Source organism: Pelophylax lessonae, assembly GCF_965119305.1.
Source record: "Pelophylax lessonae genome assembly, chromosome: 1".
Taxonomy (NCBI): Eukaryota; Metazoa; Chordata; class Amphibia; order Anura; family Ranidae; genus Pelophylax; species Pelophylax lessonae.
This window is the reverse complement of record NC_138768.1, coordinates 450500499-450514769: the sequence shown is the minus strand read 5'-3', so window position 1 is coordinate 450514769 and position 14271 is coordinate 450500499. Positions and strand designations below refer to the sequence as shown.

At 42.4% G+C, this 14271-nt stretch overlaps 1 protein-coding gene across 1 annotated transcript in view; it reads left to right on the top strand.

Moving 5' to 3' along the window:
- The window catches only part of YJEFN3 (YjeF N-terminal domain containing 3), a 251439-nt gene extending 250649 nt beyond the window's left edge, over nt 1-790 (top strand). Inside the window, exon 6 of the mRNA XM_082268216.1 lies at nt 541-790. Coding sequence (XP_082124342.1) covers nt 541-740 — 200 coding nt within the window. The 3' untranslated portion in view covers nt 741-790. The remainder of the gene's footprint in view (nt 1-540) is intronic.
- Nucleotides 791-14271: the final 13481 nt, after the last annotated feature.

The window sequence follows — 14271 nt, the reverse complement described above, 5'->3', positions numbered from 1 at the left end:
ATGCCTATGTAGGATAACCTGCTGGGGAGTTTACTGGCTGTAGAAAAAAACATCTGACGCCAAAAAGAGCCGCTGTAAAAACGCTCAGTGTGCATGTGGCTAAAGGAGGCCAGGACTAGGAAAAATTGCCATTGCTGACCTCCTCCTGAAAATGCTAATTGCCTGGCTATCCCTGATGGTAATAATTTGAGAGATTGAACTGGAACAGGCAGGCAAACTGAGGTCAAAACCCATAATGTGCATACGTATTGTAGGTTAGTGACTCAGAAAGTGCCGAAGACACTGCATGAGCATGACAGTCAAGCAACTAGCATATTTATCAGCAGAGGTTAGCAAGAGGTCTCTCCACATTTTCTCATTAAAGATAAGCAGTCAGTGCCTTGTGTTTCAAGCAATACCTAGATATAAAAACAGAAACCCACAGTTGGCAGTCTGACTCTCTGTATGCAATCCAAGGATTCAAGTTCAAATGAGTTTAGAATACAAGTGAATGTTATATGGACATATTTGTATTTATTGATGAGTGTCTCTGTTTTCCAGGCTGGGATGTGGAAGCTGGAAATACTGAAGGCATCAGTCCTGAGGTACTCATTTCCCTTTCTGCCCCCAAGAGATGTGCCATCCAATTTTCTGGGAAACATCACTTTGTTGCAGGGAGGTTCCTGCCCTATGATATACAGAAGAAATTTGAACTGAACCTACCAAAGTATTCTGGGACAGACTGTGTGGTGGAGATTTAGAATGAAAAATCAGTTTTTAAATCTGTCAATAAATGTGTACATTTTCTGTATTGTACTGAGTACAGTGTTTTTAGTTATGTGGGAAACTGTGACTTGTCTTTGAAAAGCTTACATCTCTCTGTCAAAGGTAAACTTTATTGGCTATAGGCCATTTTTATTTTTAAATTGTATATATTTTAAACTGATATTTTATTTTTTTTCATACTGTTTACATAAAATCGATATTTAAAAAAAAAAAATATTACACACGGCACCTAAAACACTGATCATTATAGATTTTGTATGAAGCTGTTTCCCTTCAGATTGTCTATCTGATTGAATCTACATATGGCCCATTGGGGGGATAAGTCACTCCTATTCAGTTTTGTGTGTATTATTGAGCTTGAGCTATAGAGTTTGATAAACAATGGGTTACAACAGCAACAGGACCAAGGTTAACAACTTGAAAAGGAGGAGTTCCACCTGTTAGGTGGAAAAGTAAAGATGAGCTATTCACATGCAATAGTGTATATACAGTGGGTAAAATAAGTAATGAACTTGTCACCATTTTTCTAGGTAAATATATTTCTAAAGATGCTATATTGATATTCATTTTCCCCCACGTCGGTAACAACCCATGCAATCTATACATACCAACCAAAACAAATATCTTTAGAAATTAAGTTATAAAAATAATACAAATATATATATAATAAAATGGAAAGACATAGAGGTGCAGAAAAATTGGGCCTTGGGTGTTGGTGGTGCCTGAACACCATAACCAACCCCTCACAGTTACTCTTTCTGGGCGCAGGAACGGGACCTGCTGGTATGAATTTCATACAAATTTGAAACCACATGTACTTGTCATACAGGTTCCAAATATTGGGCCTTTGGTGTTGCTGGTGCCTGCACACCGTAACCCCTCACAGTTACTCTTGCTGGGCACAGGGCACAGAGACAGGGCCTGCTGTTGAAAATTGCATACGAAATTTAAATTGTATGCACCTGTCATACAAATGCAGAAAAACTAGGCCTTGGTGGTTGGTAGTGACCTAAACCAAAAACATAGTTGGAAGCTAGCAGAACCAAGGTTGAGGAATAGGATAGGCAGCATACGCAGTCTTCAAGGGATGGCAGACCCCTAGCAAATTCAATCAGTTACATCAGCATCAGGGGCTTGATAGCTGTTGTTGATCCAGGACTGATTCATTTTGATAAAAGTCAGCTGGTCAACAGAGTCTGTGGACAAACGCACTCTTTTGTCCGTCACAAAACCTCCAGCAGCACTGAAAGTCCATTTGGAAAGCACGCTGAAAGCAGGACAGGCCAGTAGCTCCATTGCATATTGAGCAAGTTCTGGCCAGTGGTCCATCCTCAAAACCCAGTAACCCAGTGGATGCTCAGCTAGAAAGGTCTCCAAGTCTGCTCTTGCGCCTAGATAATCATGCACCATATGATGGAGACACTGCCAATGGTTGCTTAAACCTAACAGCCCTGGGTGCTGCTGAGGGCTAAAGAATTGTTTAAAGGCATCGGTCAGCCGGCTGTCTTCTCCACCGCTCCTCCTTTGGCTGAATGATGCTTCAGAAACACGTCCAGAGAATGTTAACCTCCCAGTGTCTGGAAACTTTTTTTAAGTCCTCCTCAAGATGTTTCATCCTCTGCTCCCTCTGCGAAGGCAGGATGAGCTCTGCAACTTTACCATTGTAACGTGGATCAAGAAGGGTTGCCAACCAGTAATTATCCCTCTCCTTGATAGCACAAATCCTATGGTCCTTTTGCAGGCTTTGCAGAATCAGGGAGCCCATGCAATGTAAGTTGGAGGAGGCATGAGCTTCTGAGTTCTCTGGGTCACTAAGGATGACATTGTCAGGAGCAACCTCTCCCCAACCACGTACATCTCCTGGGGTTTCTGGGGGATCAAAACCATCCCTTGAAGACTGCTGTATGCTATCCTCTACATCCATGCTGCCACAATCCTCCTCCTACTTTCCCTCTCCCTCCTGTGTGTTTTGTGTCTCTGCAGGCATGATATCTGCATAAGGGGGCTTCGTGAGGAAAGGAAGTCCTCCTCTTCCTTCCACTGTTCTGCCTCAAGTGCCCTGTCCATGATTCCCCAAACGTGTGCTCCAGCAGGTAGACTAGAGGGATAGTGTCACTGATGCATGCATCATCCCGGCTCACCATCCTTGTGCCCTCCTCAAATGGTGACAGGACGATGCATGCATCCTTTATCAAAAGCCACTGGCATGGCGAAAAAAAGCCAAGCTCCTCTGACCCTATCCTTGTGCCATACTCACACAGGTACTCATTGATGGCCCTCTGCTGTTTCCACCTGGTGGGCATGTCACAAATGAGGCGGTTGGTGGGCAGGTTAAATTCCCGTTGAATGTCAGATAAGCAAGCACTGGCATTGTATGAACGCCGGAAATGGCCACAGACTTTTCTAGCCTGCCTCAGGAGATCTTGGAAGCCAGGGTATCTGGTCAAGAAATGCTGCACAACCAGATTCAGGACATGTGCCAAGCATGAATCATGTGTCAAGTGTCCCTGACGGAGTGCGGAGAGAAGGTTGGTGCCATTGTCGCATACAACCATTCCTGGCTCAAGCTGTCGTGGCGTCAACCATCTCTGAGCCTACCCCTGCAGAGCTGACAGAATCTCTGCCCCAGTGTGACTCTTATCCCCTAGACAGACCAACTGAAGCACAGCATGGCATCTTTTAGCCTGACTGCTTGTGTAGGCCCTTGAATGCTTAGGGAGCACTGCTGCTTAAGAGGACAATTGAGCAGAAGAGGACATGGAGGAAGAAGAGGAGGAGGAGGTGGTGGAGTAGCCAGATGTGGCAGAACCAGTACCAGCTTTATGGAGGCTGGGGGCCAAAACAAGCTGCAACACAGAACCCTGTCCTGCATCCTTCCCAGCTACCAGCAGAATTACCAAGTGCGCCGTGAAAGAAAAGTAACGTCCCTGTCCATGCCTGCTGGACTAAGAGTCAGCAGTAATGTGAACCTTCCTGCTGACTGCTCTGTCCAACGAGGCCAAAACACTACCTTCCACATGATGGTAGAGAGCCGGAATGGCCTTACGTGAAAATAAATGCCTTTTTGGTACTTGCCACTGTGGTACAGCACATTCCACAAATTCGTGAAAGGGAGCAGAGTCTACCAGATGAAAAGGCAGCAATTGTAATGCTAGCAATCTGGCCAAGCTAGCATTAAGACACTGAGCATGTGGATGGCTGGGACAGTATTTCTTTCTACGGTTCAGCAACCAGGGTAGTGAATTTTGCCTGCTGCTCAAATCAAGTGGTGGTGTACTGCTAGCAGATTGGGTGCAAGTCTCTGTGGCACTCATTGCTATAACATCATCCCTCCCAATGCAGGTATTTGTGAAGACATGAGGTATAGGGTTAGATATCCCAGAGGAGGAGCAAGGTGCATGAAGTATGCTTGTTTTGATCTTGTGGCTCTTTCACGTGCTGTTGCCAACGGACTGCATGGCAGGTCGTCATAAGCCTTGTCAAGCATGTGGTGATTAAGCGGCTGGTGTTCTGGCCACGCTTGATCCGCTTCAGACAAATGTTGCAAACAGCAACGCTGTGGTCTACTGCACATGTGCTTAAAAAAGCCTACACTAATGAACTTTTTGGAAGTCCACGGGGAGTTTGCAGCACTCTGCACCTGTGGAGCTCTGTGCTGAGATGCAATAGGTTGACGACTCCTATGGCAGCCCCGGGAGCACATCCTGCCTCATTGGAGTTGTGTCTCCTCCTCCTCCCCCCCTCACTTTCCTCCTCTATCCTGTCAGGCACCCAAGTGCAGTCAGTGACCTCATCATCCCCTCCCTCCTCATAACTGGAGCAAACTTGGCAGTATGCTGCAGCTGTGGCAACATGACTGCTAGTTTCTTGTCTGTCATTGTCACCCCCTCTCTCTAGGCTCACGTTATTCCCTTCACCAACCTGCGAACCAACATCACAGCTTTCAAATTGCTGCGCATCCTCCAGCAGCATGCTACTGACACTAGGATCGAATAGTTCAGGTGACTCCTCCGTGCATGATGTTTGGGCGGCAGAAGGAGTAGCTGTGGAGAAGAAGCCTGTGGAACAGGCTGCTTTGGCAGCTGCAATGGAAGGCAAACTAGTGTAAGCATGGGTGGCAGAGGACAAGGAGGATGAGGGCGGCTTATTGATCCACTCCACCAACTCTTCTACATGTTGTGGCTGAATAACACGGCCAGCACTGGACAAAAAGAACGGGCATGCCACCCCTGCAGAGGATGCACTATGTCTGTGACGAACACTTTTCACTGTGGACACAGATGCTGCTTGCCCTCTTTTCATGGCCTGTGACCGTCTGCCTCTCCTTGTTGGCCTTTCTGACTTGATGTGGATTTTGGGGAGGTTTTCTTACTGGTTGATCTCTCTCTCTCTCTCTCTATATATATATATATATATATATATATATATATATATATATAAATAATGCACTGCTGATATGTGTTGAACTGACCGATAGATACTGAATGGCCTGATATCTAATAAACTGTTCTATATAGAGATAGAGATCAATATAGGGTATACTAAACTGACTGATAGATACTGAATGGCCTGATATCTAAACAATTGTCCTATATAGAGATAGAAATCAATATATGGTATACTAAACTGACCGATATATACTGAATGGCCTGATATCTAATTAATTGTCCTAAATAGAGATCAATATAGGGTATACTGAACTGACTGATATATACTGAATGGCCTGATATCTAATCAATTGTCCTATATAGAGATAGAGATCAATATAGGGTATACTGAACTGACCGATATATTCTGAATGGCCTGATATCTAATCAATTGTCCTATATAGAGATCAATATATGGTATATGGTCTATGGTATATACTGCATTACTGAATATACTTCACTATCTGATCTCTTAACTTAAAACAAATCTCTCTCCCTGCCTAACTCACTGCTAGCAATGTCTCTAATAAGACTACTAAACTGCACTGTCTGATAAACTGCAAATTACTCTCTCTCCCTGCCTCAAACACATTCCTCTCCCTGTCTCAATCACTTGCTGTCTCGCCCGCACAGTTACACTGAAAAATGTTCCCTCCTTTTTCCTATCCTGCCCAACCTATATAAAAAAAATGTGTGTGTACTTTCCTTTTTAAGTTTGCTCCGGTCTGGTCATGTAATCCTACAGCTCTGGCTCCCCTGTGTCAGTGAGAAGCTAAACTTAACGTTTAGGTAGGTATTTTTCTGTAATGCATTCCTTTGGTCAAAATATGCTGCAACTGTGGCTCTCGGACACCACAACAACAGACATATTTTACACTATCCACCCATACTGTAAGCTCAAAATACAATCTTCTCCTAATATTCATATATTTTTCCAATTTAATACAGTTATGAAAATGTGTGAATCTTGGGTGAAAACATTAATAGTCTCTTTGGTACTTAAAATGCCCAGCTATAAAAACTTGCTGAAATTTTAGAAAATCCGTAAGTCTGTGAATAAAAAAAAATCTTATATGATAGGAATTGTTTTAGAAATATATCTACTTTATGGAGTGGCTCCACATATTAAACCATATAAATATTTAACATGTCCGTGCCATATATGTAAGTCTGACAAGAATAAAATATTAATATGGCTACTATCAATCAAAATAATACAAATGATACAATAAGGCAGGGTCATGTGCTTTGTTTCAAGTTGAGATTCAGGGGACATATAATTTGCATAAAATATCCTTGCATCTGAAACTGTCAGTTGAAACAAGAAATGTAAAAAAATTATTTTGAAAACAAATGGAGCCTAAATGTATACCAGGAAAAAAAAATCTTTGTAATACATTCACCTTTTCCCATCTAATAAGCTCAAAACTCATAAGCCCTGTTTTGGGCTCACAACATAGCAATTTTGTGAATGGAGTAGTGTCATTTCTGCCAAGTTGCCTTTTGCTAAACTACTCAAACCCACCCCTATCCTATTGTCCACAACATAGAGACTTATCATTCTGTAGTCCCATGAAAAGAAATAGGGGGACTATATTGACCCCTTGCGAAGCCTCGGGAAGTGTGCACAAGACACAGGGCAGCTCTGAATTTTTTGCATAATTGCACTTATTGAACAGATATAAAAAAAAAAAAATCTTTCAGTGGTATATTTTACAGACAAATGAGAGCAAATTGGAAAAGTTAATTGTTAGGGTTTACAGACACTTATAAAAAATCCACTGATTAGAAGGAAAAAATCCTCTACAGGTCAGTTATATTGGTATGGAAATTAATGGGGTTTGGAGCATAGAAATTCACTCAGTGCGCTGAAAACTTGAAAAGGGCACTTGCAGATATTAATAAATGGCAAGCGCCATTAATCCCTTGTACTGGAAAGAACAATGTACAGCTCTTTTGTATAAAGAAAACCAAGTGCACTCGGCGACAAAGAGAGAGACAGGCACACGCTGTATCACGGTCGATGTCCATAGGAGCAGTCCTGCTCAAGGCAGTGCTCTTGTTTATTTTATAGTCAGAGAACAAGGGGGGCTTACAGGGGAAGTGGCGTCAACACAACCAATCACAGACATGTATACTTTCAAAAAGTACAATAGGAAAGGGGAGTGCATGTTTATGGAGAAACACGGTAGTGTGCATGAGTTTCCAACTGTCAAGTGAAAGCGAAACAATGACTAAAAATGTCTGCCAAACACTATAGTGGATTCTCATGGACTCGGCCACGCCAATTCATAAACATGCACTCCCGTCATAATCTGTTAGAGTGAATCCTATGTAATATAGTTCAAAAACCATATTTGATAGTGATTATGCTATTATTCCAGTAAATGAGACTAAATCATGCCGATCAGACATAATAGAAAGCTACCAGCCATTATTCCAGCTAAAGGGCAGATATTTACCAAAACGATAATAATTCCACATCACAAACATATCTCCGCCAGTGAATACCGGGGCCCCAGCTGGCTGATATACATTTGCGCGGTGGAGTTCCCATCGCATCGCATTGCCATGGAACCAGACCAGCGTTCGCTCCAGCGGTAGCCGCTCAGAGAGCCAACCGTTCAGGGAGCTCAGGTGAGTGGTATGCAGTCTCCATTTAATAAAAGGTTTCCACAACTAACAGTCTTTCCTCAATGCCAGTTAAATCCATTATTCGACTGACACTGGGAGACATACTGGCAAGTTAATAAAACACTTTTCTGAAAAATGTCCACAAAAATATTAATAACATTTCCACAACAATATACATTGCAAAGATTTTAGTCATTCCAGCTTTTTTACTTGCAGTTTGAGGTGAAGGATACATAGTTACATAGTAGGTGAGGTTGGATAAAGACAATAGTCCATCCAGTTCAACCTGTGTAGGTGTGTGTGGCCGTAATTATCTTGCATACCCCTGAATGTTCTAATTCTTTAGATGTACGTCTAAGAGTCTTTTGAAAGCCACCATACTTCCCGCATAAACCACCTCTTGTGGTAGAGAATTCCACAATCTTGTAGCCCTAACAGTAAAGAACCCCCCCACGTTGCCTGAGGTTAAAACGCTTCTCCTCTAATCGCATTGTATGCCCTCTAGTCCTCATGCAATCCTTCCGACTGAATAGCTTTTTTTCTATGCCGAGATCACCATTGAGATATTTATAAATTGCTATCATGTCCCCTCTCAGGCGTCTCTTCTCCAGGTAGAATAAATCAAGGGATTGCAGACGCTCTTCATAATTTAGGTCCTCCAACCCCCTAATTAGTTTAGTTGCCCTTCTCTGGACTTTCTCCAGCTCCAACACATCCCTTCTGAGGACAGGCGACCAGGCAGCTGCCGCTTGACATTGCATGCAATTGCTTAGTCTATCCTCTACCAGGACTCCCAGATCTTTCTCCATTTTTGATTCCCCCAAAGGTTCCCCCCCTAAAGTGTATTGTGCTTTTATGCTTTTAGTCCCCAAGAGCAAAACCTTACACTTCTCCACATTAAACCTCATTTGCCATGTCGTTGCCCACTCCGTTATTTTGTCCAGGTCATTCTGTAGGATATCTGCTTCATGCTGTGCAGTTATTGCCCTGACGAATTTTGTGTCGTCTGCAAAAACTGATATCGAACTACTGATCCCGTCCTCAATGCTGTTTATGAATAAATTGAACAAGGTTGGTCCCAGGACTGAGACTTGGGGGACCCCACTTACCACCTCAGACCAGTCTGAGTATGTGCTATTTATTACCACCCTTTGGACATGCCCTTTTAGCCAGTTCCGTATCCAAGAGCAGACCTTGCGGTCGATGCCTTCAGACCTTATTTTATAAATTAAGCGCTTGTGGGGAACTGTATCAACTGAAGCAACAAAGCAAACCAGCGCCTCTAGATTTTTATCAAACAAAATGTAAAAGTTAGGTACACTTCCATTCAAGGCTATAATAGAAATGTCTTCATGGAAGTTTTTTGGAGCTGTGAGCATAGTACAACTTTTTTTCTGCTGCACATGTGGTTGGATTACGTACTCAAAGGACTGAGTGTTTAATTTATGTGGTGACCCATCAGTGGTAGGGTAAGTGCCTTCTATAGTTGTAACTTTCATCATAACCACTTCCCGCAAAGCCCCAGTTTTCTTTTAATTGGCTATTTACGCCCAGGGGGCATGATCACTATTATTAGCGGTCACAGTGGTTGTCTTGCCAATTGTACACATGAGCCAAATGTCAGCTTGTGTGTATGTCAGCCATTTGGCTGGTTGCTGTCAGATGTGTCAGCTGTCAGATGGAAAACCAGCAGCCAACAGGCTCCCGGTCATCGCTCTCAGCTAATGGCTGAGAGTGCTGAACAGTGTGTTCTGGTGGGGGTCCCCCTTTCAGAATACAACAGCTCAGCAGGGTAGATCGCTGTACTAACATTGGATTGTTAGTACAATGGCTCCGACTGGAGCTGTCAATTGTTTTAAATTTTTTTAGTATATACAAGACGTCAGTCACTGTACTGGGATGCAAATGTACTGTGTGTGTAAGTTATCCACTTGCCGTCCGCCCCCATGCAAATCTACTGTGGCAGGGCGGCTTGGCTGCGCATAATCACGTAGATCTATGTGATTATGTGCATGCGGTGTCGGCAGCGCGCGCCCCGCCGGAGCCGCGCTCCCGCTATGATTGGACACAGCGGGAGCCAGACCATGGGAGGAGCGGGCACGATTTTTTTGTTTATAGCGCAAAATCAAAAAACCACAGAGGTGATCAAATACCACCAAAAGAAAGCTCTATTTGTGGAGAAAAAAGCACATCAATTGTATTTGGGTACAGCGCCGCATGACCAATTGGTAGTTAAAATAACAGTCCTGAATCGCAGAAAATGGCCTGGTCATTAAGGAGGTAAAACCTTCCAGAGCTGAAGTGGTTAAAGCCCACCTTTTTTTACTGCTACATATTTGCATTATGTGGGTGGCAAGAGGTTTAAGACACACTGTCACTTAGCCCATTAAGAGCAAAGTGACAATGTCTGTGTCTCCTTTTTCTGACCATTGATACTTACCTCTCCAATGGTCCATTGCTGCTTCTTCATCTTCTTCAGCCAGTGTAAAGTATTACATGCTTCTAGCTATGGGGAAGCATGCAACTTCCTTTTCTGAGACAGAGCTTGGGGATAGTAACCAATCACTTACCTGAGTACTGTCACATGATAGAGGGGATGATATCAATGATCTCCTGAGGGTCTGTTACCAGCCAACACAAGCCATTTTGGTGCCAGCTGCAACAGAAGGAGTGGGCATTATCACTATGCCCTCAATCAACAGAGTAGATAATCACATAAGGGGGTAATGACTCTTTGGGGAAAGTTCTTTACTGAAATGAAGCCACGTTTCATTTTTATGTTTTTGAGAAGATTTCTTGTATGTAGCGATACTGTATACAAACCATGCACAGGTTAGGGACACCATGGAGCAGTCCAAACGGGTTTGGCACTTTTTGAAGCATGATTGTAAACAAACACAGTTCAATGCAGAAAGGCTTTGTACAGAAAGTTCATAGCATTAACAGAACAAAGCTTCTTCTCATCCAAGCTCCAAGCTAAACTTAGGTCAGTTCCTGACTAAAAGGGTGCCCCCTATTGGGTTCACTACAACACACAAGCAGCACTTGTAGCTTTTTAGTGTTCTGTTAACACTAAAAATCATCCTCTGAAGTGTTACTAAACCCAGGAGCCTACATTCCCTATATCTGGTCTCCCACAGTACACAGAAAATGGAAATTCAATAGTTTTAGTATAAATATAAACTGCTAAATACCTTTTTTTACATCAACAGTTAGAGCAGTCTTGAAACTTCTAACAGTGTCTGGTTAAAACTTGTAGGGGGAGTTTTCATTCTGCTATGATTATTCTATCAGGCTGCAGGACCCCTGACCCTCTGTCTGGACAGTGCTGATTGGCCCTGTGCTGATCACATGCACTCTCCCAAGAAAAAAAAAACTCTCTAGCAATACACACCAGACTGAGCATGTGCAGAGTGCCCAAAGGCTCTGTTCTTTCCGGAAATAGAGTGGGGACTGTGGAAGAAGTGGAGGAACAGAGAAGACAGGATCAAAAAGCCTTTTTACACAATGCAGAGGATTAACCCCTTAGGTTCCACAGTGAGTATAACAAGCATGCTTTACTGCATATACAGACTGATTTTACTGTTGTGGGTTTAGCAACACTTTAACTCATTAGCAGGTTCTCACAGCAAAGAGAGCAGGAGAGCCCTAATCATCTGTCAGCTCATATGTAAAAAAAAATCCTGTTGTTAGGGATACAAGTGGTAGCCTGATGGCAGAGGAAGGCCCCACGTGTGCTGGAGGGCGGAGCTTAGACGGGACCCCCCAAGGTAAGTGACACAGGCTAACCTGAGGTGCGGAATCTAAGTATCCACCGGTTTTCGCCAGGGCCTCTAGTGGTGAGGATGGACTTTGCTGCGTGTGGATACCAGGTCGCAGTCCTCAGGGTCGCCCCACCAAGGGAGAAACCGGTCAAGATCCGAAGGCAGATAAGCAGACAAGGGAGATCCGAGAGAATGGTCAAACAAGCCGGGGGTCAGGACGGGCAGCAGGTAAACAAGGTCAGGAACAAGCCAAATGTCAAACGGATATCAAACAGGTAACAGGAAGCAGGCTTCAGGAACACAGGAAGAGCTGCAGACAAGACAGCGAAGACACAGTGCTTCTGAGCTGTTTAAATAAGGCAGCCTGTTTGCCAATTACTGCAATTATAAAAGGAATAGGGGTGATGGCGCTGCCTATATAATTTAGATATAATAAAAAGCTGTGCTGCAAAGTGCCTTAAACTAAAAGCAATAATGTGTAATATTCAAACAATAATATATTTCATAAAAACTTCATTTAAGTGCAAGTGCAAGGTATAAAAGTGCCTGCAGAAAGATTAGAAAGTGACTGGTGCAATGATGTATGAGCAATAAATAATATATAACATGCAATATTAATGTGCTAAAAAATATATAATACTATATAAAGTGAGCTGTTCCACTAATACCACGTGTTGGTATGGGGAATAAAAAAGTGCCAACAGAGCAACAATAGAAAAAAGTTATTTTTTTAAAAAATACAGCTTGCAATGTCCAATAAGAAAGATCCAGTAGAAAAGTCTATTTCATGTGCGGTGACTTCAAGAGCAATAAAAGTGACAACACTCGGAACAAACCGACACTCAGGTGGAAAGGTGACCCCGTGGTGGGTGGTAAGGTGCTGGGATTCCTTTGATAAAATTGCACACTTACCAGAGACACCCACCCCACACAGGGGTATAGAGCGGGTGTATTTATGGGTCTGGCAACCTAGCGGTATCCTCCTATCCCTGGGTGGAGGGCGTGTGCCGAGGATCAGGCTGGTCCTGGTATGGATGTGCCCTAGGATGGTCCCCTGTGTGCCTTCCTGCCTAGGTATATTCCGAGGGATCCACTCAGCTCCACTCCCGATATTTAAACCAGAAAATAAATGGTGGACATAGTGTAATTCCGCGATATGCTTTATTGAGCAGAAATTTGAAAAGGTACTCACATTAAACAGGAAAAAAACGAGCGTGACTGTATTGTCCGAGCGCTTGCGATCCAAGCCTCGTTCCCATATAGGTTTACCGGAAATGACTTGACACGCTGTACGCGTTTCGTAGCTTGTACGTCATCAGCAGCGTCAAGTCACGTCCGGCAAGCTTCCCTTAAATATGTATGCGGTAACCAGGCAACCATGATAGAGCTTCCTGATTTGTTGTGCAGTCCGGGCGGACTACGTAAACATGGCGCCTGCTAGAATGAAAAAACTATGTATAAAGCAGAGATGACTCCGTCCGAATATATTAAAAAACTCTTAGCGAGGCGATATATATAAAAATCAGTGTAAAAGGGTTCCTGGTCATGCATATACATATTTCCGGAAAAGTAATATACATTCGGTATTCGAATACATAAGAAAGTTTATATATAAACATCAATACATGTCGATAAAAATAACTGTTAATAAAATATGAAATATAAAGAAATAAAAAATAAAAAATGTAAAAATATATATAGGAAAAAGATGAATGTAAAGAATATAAAGCATGTGAAAATATTAAAACGGGGGGGGGGGGGGGAAGTGTAGAAGACGGGTATATGTAGTTTTAAACTGTGTTTACGATGGGGAAATTAATTGGGAGACATCTAGTGGACATGGGCAGAACTACACGAAATAGTGTCAATAAATAAATATATTGAATTCACATGATTTTAAAAATATATTAAATATTTTAAAAGGAATATTAAAATGTATTAAAATGTTTAACTAAGAGGCGGATAGGAACTGCATGGGGGTAAAAGTGTTGCAAATATCTAGTGTTAAATCTAATAAATGTAATAATCATATGTGGAATTTATTTCCATATGGCACGCACAATTTAAATGAAGTTACACTAGGACGTCTCACATGTATGTGTCATGTCCCAATATGTCACAAATGTTAACTAGATCTAAAAAGTATTGAATAATCCCAAGTTGCACAGATAAAAATGAATACTAAAAATTAGAAATAAAACAATTTAAATCGATATCTAAATTTAGGCCTTTAGGCTGTAGTGTATGTAATCTATAGATCCATAAAGTTTCATTTTTGGAGATCTTTCTTGTTTTGTTGTCTCCTCGCCAATGTGCGGATATACAATCGATGCCACAGAAAGTGAGGCCTCTAGGGTCCTTATTATGCTTCTCCGCAAAATGCCTAGACAGGCTGTGCTTAGGAAAACCTAGACGGATATTTTTAATATGCTCTCTAATTCTGACACATAACGGTCTGGTGGTCCTACCCACATATTGTAAACGGCAAGGACATTCCACCAAATATGTAACATGGTCTGTCTGGCAAGTAATAAGTTTATTAATATTGAAATTTTCCCCTGTTGTTCTCGATTTAAATTGTAATATTTTCCTCGGTTGTTTTGGGTTAGTCTTACAGGCCAAGCATCTTTTGCACCTAATGAACCCCTTAAGGTCTTTGAACATCTTCACTGGTTTAGGTG